This window comes from Strongylocentrotus purpuratus, unplaced genomic scaffold, assembly GCF_000002235.5.
Source record: "Strongylocentrotus purpuratus isolate Spur 01 unplaced genomic scaffold, Spur_5.0 spur5_scaffold_14, whole genome shotgun sequence".
In the NCBI taxonomy this organism is placed as follows: Eukaryota; Metazoa; Echinodermata; class Echinoidea; order Camarodonta; family Strongylocentrotidae; genus Strongylocentrotus; species Strongylocentrotus purpuratus.
The window spans coordinates 16,775,797-16,800,352 of NW_022145599.1; the positions used below are offsets into that span (position 1 = coordinate 16,775,797).

At 35.1% G+C, this 24,556-nt stretch overlaps 2 protein-coding genes across 2 annotated transcripts in view; one reads left to right on the top strand and one right to left on the bottom strand.

The window, feature by feature from the left end:
• Positions 1 to 24,556, bottom strand: part of LOC580516 (poly(A)-specific ribonuclease PARN) — a 55,136-nt gene that overhangs the window by 16,907 nt on the left and 13,673 nt on the right. The window contains exons 10-14 of the mRNA XM_030985117.1: positions 24,214 to 24,294; positions 23,864 to 23,998; positions 10,370 to 10,456; positions 7,454 to 7,529; positions 6,775 to 6,955 (exon numbers count right to left, since the gene is read on the bottom strand). Coding sequence (XP_030840977.1) covers positions 6,775 to 6,955; positions 7,454 to 7,529; positions 10,370 to 10,456; positions 23,864 to 23,998; positions 24,214 to 24,294 — 560 coding nt within the window. The remainder of the gene's footprint in view (positions 1 to 6,774; positions 6,956 to 7,453; positions 7,530 to 10,369; positions 10,457 to 23,863; positions 23,999 to 24,213; positions 24,295 to 24,556) is intronic.
• Positions 11,106 to 19,672, top strand: LOC100892106. Its single transcript, XM_030984317.1, has 11 exons — positions 11,106 to 11,231; positions 12,415 to 12,724; positions 13,249 to 13,353; positions 14,078 to 14,149; positions 14,515 to 14,684; positions 14,979 to 15,248; positions 15,664 to 15,816; positions 16,344 to 16,511; positions 17,058 to 17,171; positions 18,145 to 18,241; positions 19,266 to 19,672. The coding sequence occupies exons 1-11, from the start codon at positions 11,187 to 11,189 to the stop codon at positions 19,274 to 19,276; spliced, it is 1,515 nt and encodes a 504-aa protein (XP_030840177.1). The 5' UTR covers positions 11,106 to 11,186; the 3' UTR covers positions 19,277 to 19,672.

Genomic DNA, 24,556 nt, shown 5'->3' on the forward strand with positions numbered 1-24,556 from the left:
TCATTGTAGAACTACAGTCAAACCTGTCTACAGCGACCGCCCAAGGGAAACACAAAAAGTGGTCTTTGTAGACAGGTTCCTTTAGTACATGTTTCAATCAGAAACTATTTTCACAGGAAACAAAAAATGTGGTCTTTGTAGACAGGTGGTTACTAAAGCAGGTTTGACTTTATTAACATGTCAGGTTTTTGTGTTTTCTTGTGATTCACAATTTCACATTATTTACTAAAAGATAATTCATTCATCAGAGAAAATCCTACATAAGCCATGATAAACTGCATGGGCTTTTCAAGAATACTGTGCTTCATATTTTTGTATACTGCAATACACAAATAGCTCGGTGGGCGTAGGAACTTAATTTGCTGAGCGCAGTAACACTATCAGCTTCACTTGCCACATACACACGCACGCACGCACACACATGCAGCGGTTTTATTATTATGTGGACAATGGATTCTAAAACAAGAATGTAAAAAAACATCCAAATAATGCTATATTCCACAGCCTCACTCCACTTCTCTTCAATGACAAGGCCTTCCCAGCAATCTCCAAAACGGCTCTAAAAATAACCCGGTGGGAAAACCCAGCATAATAACTTAACTTAACATTCTTGGTGCCTATGTACATGAAACACTGAACACAAAGGAGCTAAACTCTCAAAACTAGTATGTGGAATGGTTGATTGAAGCCAGTTCACATGCAATATTTAATACGACTATCACAAAATGCTCTTGGAAGATTTATTTATCTGAGGCGTTCCTGACCTAGCAGCAACTACTGTCTTTAAACTGCAAACCAACAATACGCAAAAGAGGGGGGGGGGGGGGGGGGGGGGGGGGGGGCGGGAGAAACAGATCAACGATGGAAATTTGTGAAGCTCGAAGGGGAACTATAGCCACGTGTGAACAACCCGTAACCTTCTTGTGAGCCAGGAAGTGTGAACAGAAGACGCAAGCTAAAACAACATCAGTTGGCCTAGATAGTAATTAATAGACACAAAACGGGAGACAGAGAGGCACAAATTTTTATAATGGAGTTGTTGTGTTTTCGCTCTAGGTGTGACAAAATGGGTTTTTACGATCATTCATAAGTGCCTTGTTTAGATAGCATAATATACTACGAGCTATATGTGACCCATACTCTTACTACATCATAACAGGGCCAATATTAGTTCAACCCATACCCATTCAATCTGTACTCACAAATATATCTTTGTTCCGAACAAACAAACAGTTACGCATACCGGAATTCTACTTCCATTCATTAATCAAAGATATATATATATCTAACCGCAAAGAGCTATATAAACAGGGGGAATTTCCAAGCTCCATCTCTGTTGCCGCCAAAAATGGCCATAAATAGCGAGGGATTCCCACACCGGCGGTCGAGTATGTTGATTTAACTCTACTGTAACAAGCATATTAGGATGTTTATATAGTAACTCTCTTACGATTGTGGACGAGTATCGAGAGGATGCTGCTTTACTTAATGTAATGTCTTAATACATGCTTTCTTCAAAAGTAGCAAAGAGTTAATATGCTATTTCAGTTCTTAAAGATAAGCTTGAGTTTTGATAATGATAGAAAATAAATTCTCACAGAATCCAACAAAACTCACACTGGATGTTCAAGTTTACAAATAAATGACGTGTGCCAAACGATTTTGGTAGAAAATGTATAGGGGCTGAGCAAAGAGCATAGAAAGATAAGGAAATCAAGGTAAGTAGGCCTGACACCATGTACTTAACAAAGGTCACTACGTGCAAATGTGAGTTGTGGTTTGTATTGAAGATGATTTCTGGTAAGTTTTTGTGAGTTTGTTTGTATTTTACTGGTTTAAACAATCAATCTACTGCAGGATAAACAATCCAGAATAAATTATAGCCACGTTCTCTCTACATATGATTCCCATACCAGGGCTCAAGATTAGTTTTAAAGTGCACTGGAAAACTGGATAAAAAAGATGTTCTGCAGACATATTGAAAAAAAATTATGTTATGGTTGGAATGGGAAAGGTTTTTAGTAGATGCTTTTTTTTAATGATACATTTTGGCCAAAGTTGGAAACAATAAAGCTGCAAGCTCTTGCATATTGGCCATTCCCCCAAAATGAAGGATGTTCATCATTATATTCAAAACACAAAGAGTTTGGAAACTGTCAAATAGTACGAATATATAGAAATGGCCAAATCAAATGACCACATTTTGGAAAAATTATGAGATGTGTACACTGCATTGTGGCTCAATGTTCTAAAATGTGTGGTTTTGTTCAAATAGTGCCGTTCATGAAGAGGTGTTCGCGAAGAAATCATCCATTTGCCAATTTGTGATCAATCTTCATATCTTTATGACTAAACACCTCTTTTCTCTACCCATAAAATTTTCCTATATTTCCCAGATTCATTTCGATCATTCTTCTGCAAAATGCACATTCTTGTTTTTAACATTTCAATTCCTAGACTGCAACGTCGGTCTGGCGCTGCTCAGTGGCTGCCGGGCTCACGATCAATTGGGCAAAAAAATTTTCCATTTTTGGTTTAACTTAATAAAATTTGGAGTGGACTTTAAAAGATTATTATTATTATTATTATTATTTGGCATTCAGGTTTTAACTAAATACTAATGCATGAAGCCAGTGCAGTTTCCATTTTCATGAGTGATATGATGTACATTTCTGGTTCTTAGCCAATTTACGTAGCAAGAATTACCAAAGAATAACCGATACATAAAACTGTACCGGGAAGATCCAGCACATATATGCAAAAACAAAACATGATCTCCTTCGTGGTATCGTTTGATTGGTCCACGCCCGAGACAAGGAGGCGGGGACTAAAAGTGGGTGTCGACTTCTGTGTGGTAAATGGATGAACCAATGAACAAGAAATGAGTGCAATGTGAAAAAAAAGTGCAGTTGATCGCATTCCATACTTTACAACTTAGAAGTTCAGATGAGGTTGATCAATGAATGAAATTCTTACATGTAGATGTAAGATCATAAACTCCTCCAAATAGATCTGCATTCAGTAAAAAAAAAAAATGCCATGTGCTACATTAAAGCCATACTGCATGAGAAGCACTACTGCAAATCCCCCTTTCTAGCGCCATCTCAGGTCAGCTGTAGCAGTATGGTTCCATAACTTGCTGCTTCCCTAGCTTAACCATTGGTTCTTACATCGAGTCCCCTGTCTGCTAAATGGAAATTTGCCATTGCGTTACTCACGGTTGGCAAGTTAACCATGAGATGGCGCAATGCAATAAACAGTGCGCTAGAGCGCAGAAAGTTCAACGGTTCGGTATTGCTTTGATCATTACCAGGGCTTTATTCATCTGTGTAACATTGTCAAGGTGATCTTGTCTCTCCAGGGGAAGAATGATGGAATGAATGTAGAGGTGTGGTGGTCGAGTGGATTTGTCGCCGGATAGTGGACCACAATGTCTGCGGTTCTAGTCCCGCCGCAGCACTAATGTCCTTTGGCGAGACATTAATCTATATTTGCCACACTCGACCCAGGGGATGTTAATGGGTACCTGGCAGGTAATAATTCCTTAAAATGCTAGATGGCCTTAATGATTTTTATATCGATAAACCATTAAAAACCCAATCGAATGATGGTTGTTCGATAATCTTTTACTTTATCCTTGTTGATTTCAGACCTGGGGCGTCTACAGTTTTAGTGACAAGACACTTGGCTAGTCAGACTTGTACATGGGTCAAAACAAGGGCATGAATGAACTTTGACCTTGATCTTTGCCATGTTGAGGGGCATTGTGGCCAGTTTAATAGGAGGGAAAACATTCAGTAAAATGCCTTGCTGCATAATTTGAATTCAGCACTTTATAAGAGCTTCCGCTTGCTTTTCTCGTACTTCTTACTCAGTCATGATGTTAGGTAGCACAGCGAAATGTAGAGGCAGGGACAAAAGCAAATTGTTAGGATATATGGAGCTAATAAATGCACATACCATCTAGACGAGGCTTCATTTTAGCTAACCTTTCATTTAGCTATGCAAAATACGAACTGTAATTAACAAATATCCATATTAAACTATTGTGAATTTTGCATTCTGGACGCCTTTTTTCGTACCTCAGCATTTTGCTGAGCTCCCTTAGTTTCAGAAAATCTTTTTAAAAAAAGATTGAGTTTGTTTGCTGTAAAGTTTTTGGAAGTGCTTGGACCCCTATCCAAAGCAGTAGCTAGATGAATTACTCAGCAAAAAGAGTTACACGAGAAAGGGATTATTAAAATGTCTTATGAAAAGCATAGATTAGAGCCAGTTTTCTCAAACATATTTCCTTTCCCAGTGTGAAGAAAAAATTACCTCAATAATGTGAAAATTGGTGGCCGTGCTTATCTGTACTTAATAATAAAAGGCCCAGATGGGAAACAAAGTACAAAAGTAATTGTACTCGGTGATGCTGAAAATATATATATATATATATATATATATATATATATATATTTTTTATAGTACACGGCATGGACAGGCAGCCACGTACAGTATGCAAGGTGAACTAGGCCCGGCCATGCATTGTGTTATGTGAACATGCACACACGTCACATGTACACATGAGTGGGAAGGTTGGAGGCGTGGTCTATGTAGAGAGAGAGTATTTGATTGGTTAATAGCTCAAGTGATGTACACAAACACACAATGAGAATGGAGACATGAATACTTTGAACTGACCCGATTCTGATTCAACCGAAATGGTTCGATAAGTGCTTTAGAATAAGTTCAATGGTTGAAACTTCATGATGTCACCGTTTCTACTTGATCGAGCCATGGGTCGTTCAAAACATTCAATAACAACATGTATCATGGTTGATTCAACAGTGATAAAAATACTTGGCATTTTTTTGGTCTTGCAAAGTACAACATATCTCATTCTTCACTCTCTCTCTCTCTTTCTCTCTCTCTCTCTCTAGCTCATACTCTCTATTTCTCTCTCTCTCTCCTTCTCTCTAACTCGTGCTCTCTATTTCTCTGCCTTACAGACATATTAATGGTATACAAATGATGCATGCGCATGAGTTCATTATTCGATCTATCCGCGCTCGAGTTGAGGCTGTGTGAATCTACCGCACAAAGCCAACGGGCTGAGGATAATAGATACACACACAGCCTCAACAAGGGTAGATAGATAGTATAATGAACGAATGAAAACATGCATCATTTGTTTTATACTACGAAACTTCTAGATCCTTGTTATTCAATGTAAAAAGAATTCATTCAAGATTGTTTAGTTAGAGTTTGGCTGACAAATACGCTATTGTGTTTACATACAGTGTACCTGTCACTTTTCTTGTTTATGTATGTATCTGTTTCTAACATGTTGTTTTTAAGTTATTGTTTTTACATACCTGTTGCTTTTACTGTTTATGTATGTATCTGTTTCTAAGTTGTTGTTTTTGAAGTTATAGTTTTTACATACCTGTTGCTTTTACTGTTTATGTATGTATCTGTTTCTAACTTGTTGTTTTTGAAGTTATAGTTTTTACATACCTGTTGCTTTTACTGTTTATGTATGTATCTGTTTCTAACTTGTTGTTTTTGAAGTTATTGTTTTTACATACCTGTTGCTTTTACTGTTTATGTATGTATCTGTTTCTAACTTGTTGTTTTTGAAGTTATAGTTTTTACATACCTGTTGCTTTTACTGTTTATGTATGTATCTGTTTCTAAGTTGTTGTTTTTAAGTTATTGTTTTTACATACCTGTTGCTTTTACTGTTTATGTATGTATCTGTTTCTAAGTTGTTGTTTTGAAGTTATTGTTTTTACATACCTGTTGCTTTTACTGTTTATGTATGTATCTGTTTCTAAGTTGTTGTTTTTAAGTTATTGTTTTTGAATACCTGCTGCTTTTATTGTTTATGTATGTATTTGTTTCTAAGTTGTTGTTTTTAAGTTATTGTTTTTACATACCTGTCACTTTTATTGTTTACGTTTGTTCATCTATGATTTATATGAAGAATACAAAATAAATGGAATGAGTAGTCTGGCGAAAAGTAGGGGCAGGAAAAACACATCGAGAATGGAAATGGCCTAATATTTGTAGAAAATGGTGAATAAAGAGTTGTAAATTGCATGGTATTTTTTGGTAATAAAAGCCTCTTCAAGGGAGAAAATATATCTACTAATTCTGTATCCTAATGATATGGGTCTACCATAGTCTTTTTCTGCTGGCGCATTTCGCTATTAAGCTACTGTAAAGGGGAAGTCGACCTGGATATTAAGTTGATAGAAGCAGAATAATTCGAAAAACAGTACACAGCAAGTAGGAGATTACAACTTCCATGACATCCTTATTTAAATAGGATTAAATAAGACTGGTTCTCTCATTATTCTACTTTTAAAAACCAACTTGAAGATCAACTTCGAGTTCTGGTAAATATAGAAAATAAATTCTCACAGAATCCAATGAAACTTAAAATGAATGTTCAAGATTACAAATAAATGACATGTGCCAAACAATTTTGGTAGAAAATGTATAGTGGCTGAGTAATGAGCATAGAAAGATAAGGAAATCAAGGTAAGTAGGCCCTACACCAAGTGCTTAACAGGTCACTATGTGTAAATGGGAGATATGTTTTTTATCCAGTAAGTTTTCGTGCAGTTTTTCTCTAGTTCAAACGACCAACTTACTGTAGGAAAACCAATCCAGAATAAATCACAGCAATTTTTGCTCAAACTACGATTCCCATACCAGAGCTCAAGATTAGCTTTAATATCAGGGTGGACTTCCCCTTTGAATTGAGTAAAATAGAATATTCCTTACTTATTGAGGAATGGTTCGATGAGGTTTGACGTCGGGGACACTCTGGGCTTGGGCGGGGTCAAGAAGGTGCCAATATAGTTGGCCATGGTGGCGAAGCAGACACCAGTCACATAGGCGTCGTACGCAGCCTCGTGGAACTTCTGATTAGCTGTGTAGTCTACGAAGCCTGAGGGCGGTATCACTGTGAATTGAAATGCAAATGCGGAGAGCATTTAAAAGCAAGGTCGTATGTTTCTTTTTTCATAATATGAGTATTGTATTATACTGAGAACGTGTGCCTTTTCTTTACTTCAAAAACCTTTACTTGAATACACAGTAGTTCACTATAAAGCTATCTCTATCACTATAACATGTGAAAGAAAATGTTTGTTTTTTCTTTGGCAAAAGAAACAGCATGTACAGTGATTATGCACATTATTATCAATACCTTTTTGAAAAGATTGTTAAAGTAGCTAATTTCTTTATCCCCTATTTCTCCTATGATGAAAGAAAATTATAATTGTTATATTCATGGAGAATAATGAAAAACAATTAGTGGGGGGTGGGGGGAGGGGGGAGGGGTAATCTTCCTTTCTAGTTACATTTTGCAGCACAGTACCAAAAAACACAATATGACAGATCTTTGAAAGTTAACATTCGCTTTTTCAGCAACAGTTGAAGGCAAGAGTTGACGGCATACCTATATGTGGTCTTCTGAAAGGTTCCTCATCACACTTGCTCATTAGATCATTCAGGCCTGTCATCGGAAAGAGTTCCTGCAGAAAAGAAGCAAAATAATTTTTTATAATAACATATGAAGAAAAAAATAATAATTATAACTACATGTATAGTAACAATAATAATGATAAACATAATGATAATACTAATGATAATGATTATTATAACAATATTAATAATAATAGAAATGAAAATAATTACAACAGTCACATATGTATGGTGCTTAATAAAAACGTTTCATGTGCTTAACATTGTAATTATTATTATTGTGCTTTTCAACTTCCATAACAGGTTTTACAAGAAACATATTCATGTTTTGAACCATGTAATTTAATCTTACTGAGCCATTAATAAAATAAATCTATATATTGTAAGTGTGGGCAATATTGTCATGACATTAACAATGTAGAACTTTAACAAGCAGTCGTAAGCTATCTAAATGTTGGTGGAGTAAGGTTATAAAGGCATAAACCGGTATGTTTTCTTTTGGTTTATCAAAGTTGTTAGGTGGATAAGTTTCTGTAAAATAAATGTGAATATCATCTTCATTTAAAGGGCCACTCTAACCCAACTAACATAGCCTTTCAAAACATGAATAAACCTCTACTATTTAATATTCCAGACTCTGATTTTTCACCTAAAAATGATAATAACCATCCATTTTTCACAGTTCACATGCTTGCAGGGCTATGCCCTTCGAAAAAAGGTAGTACGGTCACGTGGCCTTGATGACGCATTTGACGTCAATGCGAGCATGTCCGATTTGTCCTACAACTAAGGATCTTACATTAGGAATGATGAAATTGCCAGAAACGTACTGGGATTATCAAATGCATATTATTTTTCGGATAATTGTCTTTTTTTCTCCAATTAATATCATAGTTTGCCTTTTTAAAGACATTTTAATGCCTAAATCACCCTCCTTTTCACCGGAAAGGCGCCTGCATTGATGTCATAAGCATACGTTTTGGTTAGAGTGACCCTTTAAAGATTACAGGTGTATTATTTCAAAACATAAACATCAGGTGCACCATATGTTCACATAAGAAAGATTCGTTCGTGTTTAAACAGGATCAAATTCTAGCAAATGTTAACACAAGATTTATCATCAATAACCCTGGTCATTGTTTAAACACTCTCATGCGTATTAAAAAAATGCTACAAATCAACATCTACATAAAACTAGCATCGTTAGCACCACAATTAACAATACAACCTATAATAGACATATAATCTTACATCTTCTCGTCTTTCTCACAATATACCCTTTTAACATACAAAAATATTGAGTAGCTTCTAAAATTAAATTGTTATGACTTCCAGGTAAACATTTCTTGAATTGCAATTAAGTCATAAATTGTCTATAAAAAGTGATTATTACCATATTTAACTTTAAAAGCCCATAGTGATTTTCCACTTTTAGACTTTGGTCAGACATCACCCTGGTGCCAAATGGTTACAGGAAGGAAGGAATATTCCTTGAAGGCTGTGAGCACCGAAATTGACAGCCCGGCTAGAGGCAGGGTGATGTTTAAATGCCTTGCCTGGTTGATAAATGTGCTATAAAAATAGCCATTATCATTACTATCATCATGCAAAGCATAAACATTTTACGCTCTTTCATTTTCAACTATTTAAAAAAAGATGGCTCTATTGTGCAGAATGTGTAACTTTAATGACACTAGATGGCATAGTTACATTGTTGGAGATGATTTTACCGGATATTTGTGTATGCTTTTAAACCATGTAAAATGTATTATATTATTGAATGTTGAATAGTATATCTGATTTCTTGTCAAAATTACTGTTCTGTTGGAGATGAAAAATAAAACTGAAACTGAAACTGAAACTGAAACTATATACCAATATTGTACCAATATATATATATATATTATGAGTACTTGTGATGCGTCATTATTGCCTTTAAACAAATTCATAGAAATTTATTTACTAAATATAAATATGGTGCAATTAGAAACAAAAGAAAATAGAAGGTATATTGGTCGATTTTCCAAAGAGTTATACCAGAGAAGGAAGAGGCTGTCATTTGAAACTTGAATGGATTTGATGCTCTTTTTATGGATAAACAAGATGATTGCCTTACTATGTTTCACATTAGTTTGATGTAAAATAAAGACTTTTTCTATTATTAGCATGGAAATGGTGCACTTTTGTGAATGTATATATGTATATGTAAGAGTCTCTTTTTTGTTCAATAAGTAGAGTTATATTTGTTAAAACTTTAATGCGAAAAAAATTCCTACAAAATTTAGGACACTAGTGGGGTGTTGCAAAAAAGTTGATTTGCAATCAATTGCAAATATCAGTTGCAAATTTTGTAACTTGCAATCAATTGCAACTTTCTTGCAACGCCCTATAAGTGACTTCAGTGCCAGGAGAGGGGATGGAGGCATTGTCCATAGTATTTGATTGACAGAACTAAATATTTAAAGGTTGCCAAAATCAGGAAATTTTGACAATTTTTTTAATCGTTATCACGATGAATAAGTTAGTTGTGGAAATATTGTTTAGCATTAAGGCCTAAAATAAAGATGTTGTATTGCCCTTTGCGCCCGACCCAAAAATCTTGAAATCTACGGTCGGCTTTTTTAAAAAGTTTTTTTTTCTTACCGTTATTTAGAAGAAAAAAAATATTAAAGCATTCAAAACTGAGAAATATCAGCCCAGAGATGGAGAAGAAGAAAAAAAAAAGTAAAAAAAAAAAAAAAAAAAAAAATTCTGACCAACCGACCCATGTTTTGGCATCTAAAGTGCAATACAACATCTTTTTTTTGTAGGTCTAATGGCGAGGTGTGACCAAGTCTGAATGTCCTTATATGAACCTCTAAGCACACACACACACACGGCAGAGACTAACCTTGAAGGGTTGCGTATTGGCCATGACCTTGGTGTCAAGTAACCTTGAGAAGACACAACCAACCATCGACTTGAATTCAAGCAGGGTCTGAATATAATAGAGAGAGTGAGAGAGAGGAGGGAGAGAGAGAGGGGAATTGAAAGAGAAAGAGGGGAGGGAGAGAGAGAGGGGAGGGAGAGAAAGAGGGAGGGAGGGAGGGAGAGAGAAAGGGGAGGGAGAGAGAGGAGGGGAAGAGAAAGAGGGGGGATTGAGAGAGAGAGGGAGAGGAGGGAGAGAGAGAGAGAGAGTGGGAGAGAGAGAGAGAGTGGGAGAGAGAGAGAGAGAGATTTGGTAGTATGGGACAGAGTGAGTGAAGTATGGGACAGAAGTGTGGTCCCATTCAGCGAAGTGTGGGACATCGCCATTCGTTTATGTACTGGTCCATACTACCTCTCAAAATTACGGAAGTGTGGACCAAAAGGCCCACACTTCCTAGAAGTTTGGGGCAACTTCCATAGAAATGATAGTCACCAGTCTTTTGATTATGGAAAGCTGGAATGTATTGTATTTGCACAAAAAACACAATTTATCATTTAAAATTGTATTTACATTTGTGGTTTCTTGGTTGTCGTCACAGGGAATGACGATCAAGACAAAAACAACAACTAAGTGCTAAAATTAACTAAAAACCATAATTTTTTCCGGGAGACTACCTCAAAAGGGCCTTTATAAAGTTTAATATACAGGCACGCATGTGGACACCGGCGCCCCATACACTCTACATTAATTAGCTAATTAATACTAGGAGTAATTAGCGACACAAAAACAAAGCAATAAGATGGAAGAATCGAGCGATGACATGGACTTTTCTATAGATTCTACGGTAAGTACACCGCATATCTCACGTTAAACTAATAGTGAACTCTAACCGTGAAAAATAATTTCTAAAAACTAGTTAACAGGGACTCTACGTAGACTACTCGTAATTAGCACGCGTTAATTACCACCGGTAGGTATAGCGGCTAGTCGTCTAGTTACAGATCAGCGGTACCATACCCCTAACTCCAGGAAGCTCCAACACCGGCGCCGCGGCGGCGGTGTTGGAGCTTCATGGAGTTACGGTACCCCCAAAACTTCCGCTGAAATTACATCTCGACCTACGTCTGGCTTTAATGACTGTGGAAAAATGTCAATTTTATTCTTTTAAAACATCCCATACCAGACGGACATTTTTGTCTAGTCCAAATCTAGAATTATTGATCGTCCTTTTTAGGTTTAAGAAATAACTAATCTGGTCTAGATTATAGACTAAACATCTAGTACTTTGGAAGTAGAAATCTACTGTAGATCTAGAGGTATAGAGTTCTTAGTTAGACTTAAAGGTCTAGACCTAGATCTACTTAAAATGACACCATGATTTATGATAAAAATGTAATATTTTTCAAAGTGTTCCCAGGTTTTGGTTTGTTTTGTTTTCAATTAACTTCGGAGTAAATCAACAACTCTTTCACGTAAAGTCAGAAAACCGTATCTACTAAGCATAATTTAGCCTAGATCTAGTCTAGATCTATGACCTTTTTGATGATACAGTATGATTGAAATATGTGCTTAATTTTTAAGTATTAATCAAGTATCAGTAGACGGCTTCGGGTTAGACAGAGTCTAGGCTCTAGCTAGGGACAGTAGATAAGACACTCTGTGAAAATATTTATAGACCCTAAGTAAAGATTGGATGAAAAATATGATTGATGAAATTACAAAGTTCCATAGAGAGTGCTTCAGATGTTTGGAGAAGTGAATTCAACAGCTCATCTCTCCATCTCCTTTCTTTTTTTTTTTGCTGGATTTGCCATTAACTAATTCCTGTAAACATGTAGATTAAAGTCATTGAAATTATTGGTGAAATTAGATATCATTATAGGTGAAATAAGTCACATTAACATTTTCACACTAAAATTCCAACTTAAACAGTAAAGAGGCATTTAGAATGGAGTAGCACAAATACATTAACAACAAGCAGTAAACACAGGCAAGGAAAGTAATTGATGATTTTGTCCTTTTCACAGATGCAAGCCAATGCACACCATATTGCCAGAATGCTAGCCTTCAACATCCCTCCCCATGTATACTACCCTCATTTGAAAAAAGGAGGCTCTCTTAAAGAACTGGCAAGAAAATTTCGAAAAAGAGATGAGAATGATGAGCAAGAAGAGGATGATGAAATGGAACTAGACGATGATGAAGAAGAGGAAGGAACAGAGGATGATGAAATGGAAGGAACAGATGAGAATGAAGAGGAAGGAGGAACAGAGGGTGGTGACAAGGAAGGGGGATCAGAGACTGAGGAAGGAGAAAAGAATGAAGAAACCATAACAGGTCAGTTGTACTGGTAGCATAATGGTATGTTATAATTATATAAAGTATTGATCGTTGAGTAGTGATTTTTCTTTATTTGTTTCTGTTTTATTTTGTCAGGAGAGCCAATGGTAACACAGTGATGATTGTGTACAAATATAGTTTTCCTGTCCAAGAACACTTGCATGAATAATCATTTTCATATTTTGTTTACTTTGTTCTTCTCAAAAATTCATTACTATATTTCATCCCAACTTAACAGAGATCATCCTTGGGCAAGTGTAATCTAAACAGTTAAAACATTTAAGGAGGTTATCATGAGCTATCAGATGATGAAAGCAATTCAGAAACAACAGAGCTGTACACTTTAATGACTGAGAAACATATATCTGAAGATCTCAATTTATTGTTTTGAACTGTTCATTACAAATTGTATATCCTTGTTATCATTGTATTGAACACTTTAAGATGAAACAAAAATGTTATTTTGTCTGAAGAGCAGTAGGTTCATGAAAGTGAGATTACTTGTTATCATTTCATTCTAGAATCTTCTAAACGGGGAGAGCCAAGCTTGAGCAAAGATGAAACTGAAGATGAAGACGAAGTTGAAGATGAAGATGAACAAATCAAAGAACATCAACCGAAATCTGGTAAATATAACCAATCATTGTTATTCAGAAGGTTTTTGTATTACAAACAGTTACAGAAATAAAATATAAAAACAGCCATGATTTTGAGAAGTTTCTTTGGAACACTTCAAATAATTTGTTTACTTTGTTCTTCTCAAAAATACATTACTATATTTCATCCCAACTTAACAGAATCATCCTTTGGCAAATGTAATCTGAAAGATAAAATGATAGTATCCGTGTGAAAAGGGGGAATAATGGATAATCTCAAATTCTATAAATAGCTAAAAGATAGTAACAAATCAACTTTTTTGTGAAACAAGTACTTGTACTTATATCCCTCTTTTCCAAATATTCAATATACAAAAAAAAAAAATCTATTCTGTATTTGAGTATCCACTATACTAGTGATATGTTGAATATTACCATGGTAACAGCAATTTTATGTTCATGCTGACAACACAAAACATTTGAAATATATTTTATAGAAGAAAGTTCCATAATGAACCTGCACACTTGAAATACGCTAACGTTTACAAAGAAATAGGAAATATGTAGACACAAATAATCAAAATATAAATTGAGACGAGCAATATACATGTGTAATATTCCACTTCAAATACAATTTGCTATCACCATTCCTTCATGATATAACCATGTATGAACTATTGAGATGGATAAATGACACTCCTGTATTACCTGCATATGACATATGTTCAATTAGTCTTATATTTTCTATTTACAGAGTTGATTATTCCTAGAGAGCATCTGAGGAAGTTCTATACGGAATTGAAGCATCACGCGGATAGCTTTGAAGGTTTGATCATTCTTCTTCTTTTTTTAATTGCATGCGACTAAAGGAATTTAATAACAGACAATGAGAATGAATTGCATATCACAATATCTCAAGTGTGGTGATAGGGATACTAATGTGGAACTTAAATGATTTTATCTAATCCAACATAAAGAAAGTTTACCAAGTATGTGTAAATATCAAATTAACATGTAGTTTAGAGGGAGTCTGAGGTGGAATGCTCTTTAACAGGCTTATACATGTACATGCACAGATAGATTGAAATAATATCTGATCTATTGCTATGTGTGGTTTTATTGCAGGAACTGACTGAAACATTCTTTAACATTTATTAAAGATTGCTTTTATTACTATATTCGTATTTTCAGAAAGATTTGCAGCTGGAGAAGACCCAAGATGGGACCAAATAAAGATGTTGCGAGACTTCTTGCTGTTGATGGCAATGTTGAGTGGTGCTCCGAGGAGCTGTGTGCTTACGAATATGACTGGTGAAGAAGTAGCAAATGCTACTAATTGCTCTGGTAAAAGGGTCATTAAGGTAAGAGAAAAACTTAATTCTTCAAAGAAGAAAAGGAAGATACCGGTATGCCTTAAAAATGTTACTTCTTTAGTACTTTTTTACCTTCAATTAGATGTGTATTTGTAGATCTGAAAAAGCTACTTAATTCATAGAGATACTAGGAGTTGAAAGAAATCATGGCAGAATCAATGAAGTATCTGAACTTGCAATAAACCCAAGATAAATTAAACTGTAGGATACACGTTTATAAAGCCAGATTTTATTCAAAATTGTTTATGGTGGTATTTCAATGAAGAGTCTACTTTTCTGCAGGTTGGTGTTCACAAGACAGCTCGTGTTTATGGCAAAGCACAAGTGATCATTCGAGAGGATCAGTGGAAATATTTCACAATGTACGATGAAGTGAGGCATCTCTCTCCCGGTGGTTCTCAGTCAGTGGTAAACATGCAGGCACCATTCTTCCTGTCATCTAAGGGAAAGGGAGTAAACAAGCCCAGTACTGCACTCAATGAGTCTTGGAAGGACTTTGGCCTGCCAGGCAAAATCTCATCAAGGGCTATCAGGAAGACAGTGGTGACAGCAGTAAGTTAAAGACGTTGTTATACTTCTTTTAAAAGAATGTTTCTCTTTTTGTATCCCTCTCATTTTTATCAGTAATTTTGTATGGAGTTTAGGATAATTCATTTTATGTACCCAGTTATTCTTGCTTGTCCCATGCAACCATAATGAAAAACGACCAGAGCTTATAAATTTATGAACTTGTTAGATCTTGACTTTTAATATTAAGCATTCGCCTCCATGTATAGGCTCTAATTGGGGCAGATTTTAGTTTTTTCTAATGAAAAGAGCTCATTTCACCTCTTTTAATGTGTACTGAAGTCTCTGATCAAGTTTATGCCCCCGATACACATACTGATACTAGATGCATGTGGATTAATGCCTAATTCTTCTCACAGCATTTCATTCATTCCCTACGATGTTTTGTGTTCTGTTACAGGCACGAGATGAATTATCAAATGAGGAGCGGCAAAGAATCGCTAGTTTCATGTGCCATTCTATAGAAACTGCTGATCACTACTATGCTGCGAGGTATAAGACCTCACAGAACATCGAATGTAGAGACCGAGTCTGGGACATGCTTGTTGGAGAGGTAATAATTTGTTAATTACCCATGTTCCTTACATTAAAAATATGGCTGATTCCTTCTTAATTAAGATCTCAGTGATTTCGCTTGTCGATTGCCACAAAGTGCTCTGTGTGCACTATTATTTATATACCAAGACGAACTTTGAGTTTGATTGAGTTCAATGTGAATTTGCTTATCAAATTTTCATGAACAAAGGCCAATTGTAGTAGTGTATACATACTTTATGCATGATCTCCTGATGAAAAATGTCTCCCTATGTACTGAAAAGCTTGTTGGGGATCGTCAAACATTGCAACAGCTGACATATTCATGCTAATTGCATATCTCCCAAATTTGACATTGTAAATAATGTCCCATGCAGGGAACTACAAGTATACCATGTACTCTACTTGCAGAGAAAGAAAATACATGAATTCAAAACATTAGGGAACTTGTCTGTTGAATGCAAACTGAAAGCACCTTTGTTGTGATAGATTTGGCCTAAATTATTATTTTTTTAATTTTTTTAATGTACTGTATGTGCATAACAGGAAGTCCAGCACTATGCCGATCAGCAACAACAGCACAATTTGAGGCAATCACCCCAGCACAATACAGAGGCAACGGAGAGTGTGGAATCACCCAATACAGAGGCAGCAGAGAATGTGCAGTCACAACAAGCCCCCCTGACCCAACACTTACAAAATAAAACCAGAAAGGTTTGTAAACTGCTAACCCCAAACTTTCTAAATTCAAAAACAGCATTTTGTTTTTAATATTTTTTGGTTTTTAATTTTGTTTTGGGGGGAATGAGTTTTTATAACCCTTCCCAACAAAGTTTGAATAATCAGGGTGTGGGCAGTTGTCAGTCCACTGCAACATTTCTGAAGCAGACTACTTTTACACTGTTCGAGCCTTCAAGTTGACTTTCAGGTATAAATATGATTGACTATGGTAATGGCTGATTTGAAGAACAAAAAGTTGTTTACTGCTTCCAAAGTTTGGAGCAATATGGCAGAAACATGGTTGCCATATTTGGGGTATTAATCACCATTAGCAATATTTTTAGTTTTCTTCTCTTCATTTTGTCCCATTTGCAAGTTTATTAAGTGATAATGTAATATTAGACTTGGTTAGGTGGCTAGTGGTTTGTAAGTCTGCACTGTTTATCACAGATGCAATATTCTATGCTTCCTTGAAGACATTCTTGTGATTATTTATATTTTCTTTGCCTTGACTGTACTATTCAATATTGCTTTTACCAGCCAAGATCTCGCTTTAGACTGACTAGTTCTGAACTTGAGGATATGGAAAGAACTGTCCGTGCTGTGCTCAACAGAACATGCTTCAAAACAAAAAATCCAAAATTCAGGGACATAGTGAGTATTGTAGTTATTTCCAAAAGTATTTAGCACAAGTAAATGAATAATTCATAATGTATGAAATATTGGCCAGTTAGCTGTTTGCTAATGTATCATTAGCATGTTATGGAATATTATGTCATGTCAACTGGAAGTGTTATTAGGAAGAATTAAGAGAATTTCGTTATAATGTAGGCATATTGTCTTATCTCTCGTTTTGGGGAGTAAATATAGTAAAAAATAATTTTGTTTAACTGATATTTCAAAGGATATAACATCTGAATATTTACACTACATGGTTTATCTTTGATATTAAGATGTGTTTACTTTGTGTCCTTGTCAAATGACCTTTAAAAAAGTTTCATGAGGTTTAAAGGTACTATGTTCCTTTTGCAGCCAACCTCAAATTCTGTAGAACTTTGCAGGAATTATGAATATGTCATGTATGTCCTATCTGTGAAATGTAAACGTTAGCAGTGTCCTCATATTCAAATTATGCAAGGAAACCTGTTTACTTGCTAGACTTCACTGTCAGACACTATTGAGTGACTGACTGGCTTTTTTCTTCTTTGGTAATAACATACATGAAAAGAGTTGTAAAGGGTACATGAGCATTTGTCTACATCAATAACCCACTTCTTGTGATGGCCAAGATTAAATTGATTGAATCTTTGCGCAGCATAAAGCGTATGACCATTCGGTACAATTGTCTGAAAATCAAGACTATTACTTTTGGGCTCTATAGCCCTAAAGTCGTTTTGACAACTAATAGTCGTTATTTTCCCACTTGAAGACATTTTCAAGCCCCACCTTTTTTAGGGAAGTTCTAAATTAGTAATATCTTTTAAATGCAGTTGGAATTTAACTTTTTCATTTTTTTGGCCTGCAAATGGGACATAGTACCTTTAAGGGAAGTGACAAGAATTGCATATTATTCAGACATTTTGGTTTGACTGTTGATTAAACCAATTAATGTATTTATTTTGTTCAGACTGATGAAGCTTACCCCCTAATAATGGCAACTACAAGGCAGAAAATGTCAAGGCAACAGTTCTATGACAAGGCTCGCAACATGGGCCTGAGAGATGGTAAGATTATTGTCTTAATATATCCCAAGTCTTAAAAATAGTGGAAACCAGTTGATACCAATTAAAATGTTAACATGTTTTTAATGGTTTCAACTGGCCAGTTATAGCACCAGTGGATTCCAGTTTATTCTAGTAAAGATGTCAAACAATATTTCATGATACTAGTAACGACCAGTATACAAATACCAGTGGAAACCAGTAAAAGTACCAGTTGGAACAACTATCCCCAAATGGTGCTAAACTAATTCAACTAACATCCGGTTTCCTATTGGATCTACATGTAACTTGTTTCAGTTTGTTATGTTGCTTTCAAGTGAAAATAAAATGTCCCACTTGAAGCAAGTCCAATTACATTGAATGTTTTCCAGTTGAGACCAGTAGAATATATCAGTAGCCAATGGTATTTTCAACTGTATAAGGAAACTAACTACAAAAAGTTAACTGACTGGAATCAGTTAGTTGAGATCAAATGGATTTCAACTGGGATTAACTGGATATTTTTTTTAACCTGATGTATGATTTGGAATATGCTTGTCAGGACTTTTAAACAACCATACAAATCAAATCATGCCAAACTCATTTAATTGGAGGAAAGCAATTGCAAGGGAACGCCTTCCTCTGGTCTCTCTTTGCAATTCAAATTGAAATTGGCATTTACATTATGTTGGCCTAATGCATGTGAAAATGTGAAAGTGTGTTGCCATGGAAACATCAAATAGTATATATTTGTTGAAACAATAAATCTCAATAATGCAATACGCTGGTGTGGGATATAAATCAACTTAACTGATATTTCTAGTTTATTATGCTTACTGTTTACAATGGTTTCATGAAATCTTAGGATCCTTTTACAGCAACTGCATATCAGAGGCTGAATTAAGTTTGCATAACATATATACCAGAATCTGATTCAATGGAATCTTGGGTAACCTTATAGTTAATGTTGAGGGATAATCTAATTGTTTCAGAATACATTCTAATGGGATAACCTGTCACTTATATGTGTGTTTTTATCTCTCTTTAGGGCTTTGGTGACTGTATGGTGGATCGTTCAACATGTTACATTCCCTACACATCATGATGTCTTCTACCAGAGATTACCAGAGCACTCCAGAGTAAACAGAATAGTTCCAGATTCTCAGCACATTATTATATTTCTTTTGTTACAGAAGGGTTCATGTACCACTTAGGCAGCCATTTTTTTTTTTATGAATTAGCAAAGATTTCAAATCACCCTTCACCAACACAAGTTGATGTAATTTTCTTTGGGCTAAGGCTTTTGATAGAGTTGACCTTGTTTGCATTTATATAAATCACATGTCTGTTGAAATATGCTCTCGTGGATCAGGTCCTCCCTATTAAATAGGAAACAAAGCGTTTTTATGGTGCTAAATTTGGTTACGCACATGTTAATAATGTAAAAAATCACTTCATCGTGCTAAAACTAAGACATTCATTTAAGTCACCAGTGACCAATAGCTATTTAAAGTACCTTGAAATGAAGACAAGGTATATGTGTTTATATCCTGTATAAAAGATTGATAGATTTGAGCTGAGTAAATCGCCTTCAAGCACAGTTTCAGCATAATCTGAATGGTTGTCAGCTGGTATTGCATCTCATGCTATCGTGAGCAAGAGCAGCTTGCTATGATAAGTTGCATCCGATTGTGTATTGTTATGTTTATTTTTTCAGCTCGTGACATTACTAGGGAATATGAAGGTCTGGAGGATTTACAGGGGCGGATCTTAACTATTTGCAGACAAATTGTGGGGAAAATGTTTTTAAATATATGAAACATAATTATCTACATGAAACAGTTAATAATTTGTTGATTTATGAACCAATATACATTGATAAAAGTTAATATGTTTTGACATAATAGTGAATTTTTAAGCTTCGGGGATGTACACAAGTACAGGTGTACCAAGTTTGCATATTGCATTTCTGTAATAAATAAGACAAATGAAGTCTAAGCTGCCATTACATGCCATATCAGTAAACATGGACGGGAAAATAAGTACAGTTAGAGGGATAGTGAACCAATTGCGACCAATGGTCAATAGTTCAATGGTTAAGAGTTAGCTTTGATAAATATGCCTTTTAACACAATGATCCACAATATATATTTCAATAAATTTACCTATACATGTTAAGGATTTTTTGTCAGAAAACAGGAATGTTGGGATGAGAAATAACGGTACTCATTTTGTTACATGGTAACATATTAGTGGTATGTACGTTGTAAAGAGTAGCGGATATATCTGTAATCATTCAAGTGGGCATATATTGCAACACACTAAGAGATCGGAATGTTGCATCCTGGGAAAGTTGATGAGAACAATATGAGTAGTTCAGGACTGAGATGAAGCTATTTCTGGGTACTGGTCTGGTATACTGTGGCGTTAAAGCTTCTTCAATTTAATTGGATGTTTTATTATTGTTTCGTCGCGGCCAGCGGCTGAATTGAAAAAGATTAACAGCATAATGTAAACAATGAAAATGTACATTTTTTCTTAAAATGTAAAACATTGAAAGAAACTCAGTTATATAGAGGAAATAAGAAGGTTTATAATAATGGTCGAGATTTAGAGGTACTAGTCTACCAAAGTTTTATATATTAGGTCAGCTTGTTATAACATTATTATACATGATCATAATAATAATAATGGTGGCTACTTGCAAAGCGCCCAGGTCCGTCACGCATGATGTGATGTAGGTAACAAAACCTTTAATTTTTAGTTAAGTTGGACTGAGTGAAATGAGATTTATATTTTGAAGTAGAATTGAAATTCAGAATATTTATTTGAAATCAGAAAAACATGATGGAGAAAACCATGGAGAAATTACAAAACAAAGTTTCTTTGGGTTAATGATGTGTAGACTCAATAACGAAAGCAATTAAGAGTGTAATAGTTCAATTTTATTCTAAAAGCATTATAACATTGTTGAAACTATAAGCTTATAGATGAAACATAGAATATTGAAATTTATCATAATTGTATACTAGGGATTAATTAGACATCAATTTAAGGGGTTTTGTCATTGTGTAAGTTTTTTCACATTGACTCTGTACTACGTTGATGTTTGAGATTGTGTATAGTTTTATCCCATGTAACTTTGACATTGTTTGTCTGTACTCAAAGGTATATAAGGTATATAAAGTGCATATGTTTAATAAATCCTTAAACCTGTGATACACAAGAGTTGGCGTGTCAGATGCACGGCTTTTGGTTGTGTGTGGGTGTGTGCGTTTGTGAGGATGTTTGTGTGTGATGTAGGTCCCTTGGTCAGAAAATTTCATGATGCATATAGGCAGTACAGCCCAAACATATATGTCCGTGTGTGAAATGAATGCAAAAAAAAATGAAATGAAATGATCGAAGGAAGAAATAAAGAAATAACGAATCAGAGAAAGAATTGATGAAAGTTTGATTAAAAAAACTTAAAAACCCATTCAAAAGTGAGGACCAGATCGATTTCCTCTAAAGGGATGCCTGTTTGTGATGTAATATTATGACCATGCATAGCAAGGGCATTTAAATGGTGTTGTTGTTGTTGTTGTCGTAATTGTAGTGCTTAACTCAGCAAGCTGGGGCCGGTTCCTCGAAACCGTCATAAGTATAACTTCTTGACCATCCCATTCAAACGTGTGATATAAAATATATAGAATTAACACGCGTTTCAATGGGAAAGTCAAGAAGTTAGACTTATGACTGTTTCGAGGAACGGGCCCCTGGATACAATTCTTCGAAAGAGGGCGTCCCGCATTTTCGTATCAGGTTCATTTTTACACCTCTTCAGACTATGTTTGAAATGAACCCTTTTGGGCTTAAATAATAAGATATCAGAGATTAAACTATAAGTAGAAGTTTTAATAATAACATTAAACCATTTTCCTGCAATATTTGTCATAAGAATTTGTTAAAGAACCATCTTCTGTAGGCGTCCCACACTTCCTTTTTTAGTAATAATTATATATCGCTGTGTGATATGCCATAGGATTAGGGTTAGGTACATTAGGGTTATGGTTAGGGTTAGGGTTGAATAAACGTCTTACTGGCCAAAAGCCACAACATTTTCATTACAAAACATTTATATCACCATTCCACACATGATTATGAATCGTACAAGCTGAATTTCCTTGTTTTGAATAAAATGTTGGCAGTTGTGTTGTCCCATACTTCCACAAACGAATGAAATATGAGTATAAACAAAAAAACGCATATTTTGTTTTTCTCATAAAATTTACAGGATTAAACGTCGAGAAACTACTAATATTAAAGATTATTGCATGTTATAGCTGTTTAGCATTTTTTTGATTTTTTTAATCCACCCCAAATTAAGATTTAGACCAATTTGCATGCTGCTAAATAATCGTCCTTTGCAATTCTTTCATTTTAAAACTATTTGCCAAGTATCTTCTTAAACCCATTACAACATATAGGGTAAATCCTTTAAAACAACGAAATGAGAAACAGCGAATTAAGATTGCATGGAAGAATTAACAAAATTAAAGCTTGACACGATAATATAAAGGATTTTAAAAGTAAAAACGAAATTTGGACCTAATATCTCGTAAAAGAAAGGCGTAATTGATGATTCCCACACTTCCGATCGTGTACAAAATAAATGGGCGGAGCTAACGCGAATTAAGGTGGAAGACTGTGATCCTTTCTCACTTTGTATTTGTCCCACACTTTCTCGCCCGGAGAGAGAGAGAGAGGATTGAGAGAGGGGAGTGAGAGAGAGAGGGGAGGGAGAGTGAGAGAGAGAGAGAGAGAGAGAGAGAGAGAGGGGAAGGGGGGGGGGGGGAGAGTGAGTCATAAAAAAAATTGCACAAAATGTAATGTAGATATAGATTTGATCAGGATTTAACTCAAATATCCTTCACTTTAAGGATTAAAGCACACTTCTTGCTACTTTTTGAGACACAGCATCATAAATACGAAGCACATCTCTAGCTCTGTAAAACTTCTACCAATTTGTAAAAATAAAAGATGAGGTTCAAATTACAAAATGGCCTATTAATAGACATCTGCTTAAATCACATTCAACTCTTAATCCTACATTTTTTATAGGATTTGAAAATGAAACAAACATAAACTGAATTCTATTGACTTAATTATAGGGAATGGGAGGAAATAATACAGTTACAATTCAATTCAAATTCAAATTTATTCATGTTTCCAACAAAATATTACAAATCAATTATAAGCATTTAATAAAAATGTAAGAAATACATGTTGGAAACAGAGGGGTCCACTAAAAAGCAATGCTTGTACAAGTGTGCACACCTCAAATGATACTTAAGAATAATGAGTAATTAAATTAACTAATCTGTAACTACAAAAGGAACTACAAAATAGGGGAAAGAAAAAGGGGGATGCCAACAGAGACGAGAAAGGGACAAGACAATAATTTACACGACAAAGATAGAAGAACACGGTAATAATACAAAGAGTAGACAATGACAAAAAGAAGTGAGAGATCGAGGGTACAGAAAATAATACAAAATGATGAGCTGCATGTGGTTTGAGAAGAAGATAAGGAAAGAGAAATGTGCATGGGGAGCACTGTATGAATATTGCCAATTTGCAGATGAAGTACAGATCTACACTTACATCGGGGAGTGGGCCTGTGAATTGGTGCATCATGTGAATGACATCTAGCATCATGTTGTGACCTACAACGACCTTGCCCGACTCAGAGATCATCTTCATCACCCTGCAGATCCCTGACGCCTCGTCTACTTCATCCTGCAGTAGGGAGTAGATACGAGACAAATATTTTAAGAATACGCTGATCATTAAAATGATCTTATCATTTTTTTTAACCATCTGAGATATTCAGGAAAGTGACCAATGCTAAAGCCATAAATCTAGTCAAGTTGTATATAAAGTAAAGAGAAAGAACCATTATCACCTCTAAAAAGCAAAAACATAATGACAGGATCATGAAAATATTCACTTACCAATTCAGCCTGGAGTTTATCTTGGGCTAACTTCTTTTTCTCTTCTTCCGTTACTCTCCTCACCACTATGAATCTACCTTTCTGTAATAGAACAAAATATGGACGTGGAAAATAAACAAAATTGTGGCATACTTGTATACCCATTAGTTTGGTTGCTTTGATCTTCAGCAAAAATCATTCAGCATAATTACTAATATGTGCACAAGTGTATGTGTAAGTCAAAACTAAAAATGTCAAAATGGACAGCTTTGATCTCAACGAGTTGCTTGACAATCATTTCAATATCCCTTATTCTTGTTTTTCATTTTCCTTCATGGAAATTTATATTGCGCATTTCAATTTT

Bases quoted from the DNA above. Each gene is read 5' to 3' on its own strand.
- LOC100892106 (XM_030984317.1), top strand. From the start codon at position 11,187: ATGGAAGAATCGAGCGATGACATGGACTTTTCTATAGATTCTACG. The intron at 15,249-15,663 runs GTAAGTTAAAGA...GTTCTGTTACAG, and splicing joins GGAAGACAGTGGTGACAGCA to GCACGAGATGAATTATCAAA. The intron at 16,512-17,057 runs GTTTGTAAACTG...TGCTTTTACCAG, and splicing joins TACAAAATAAAACCAGAAAG to CCAAGATCTCGCTTTAGACT.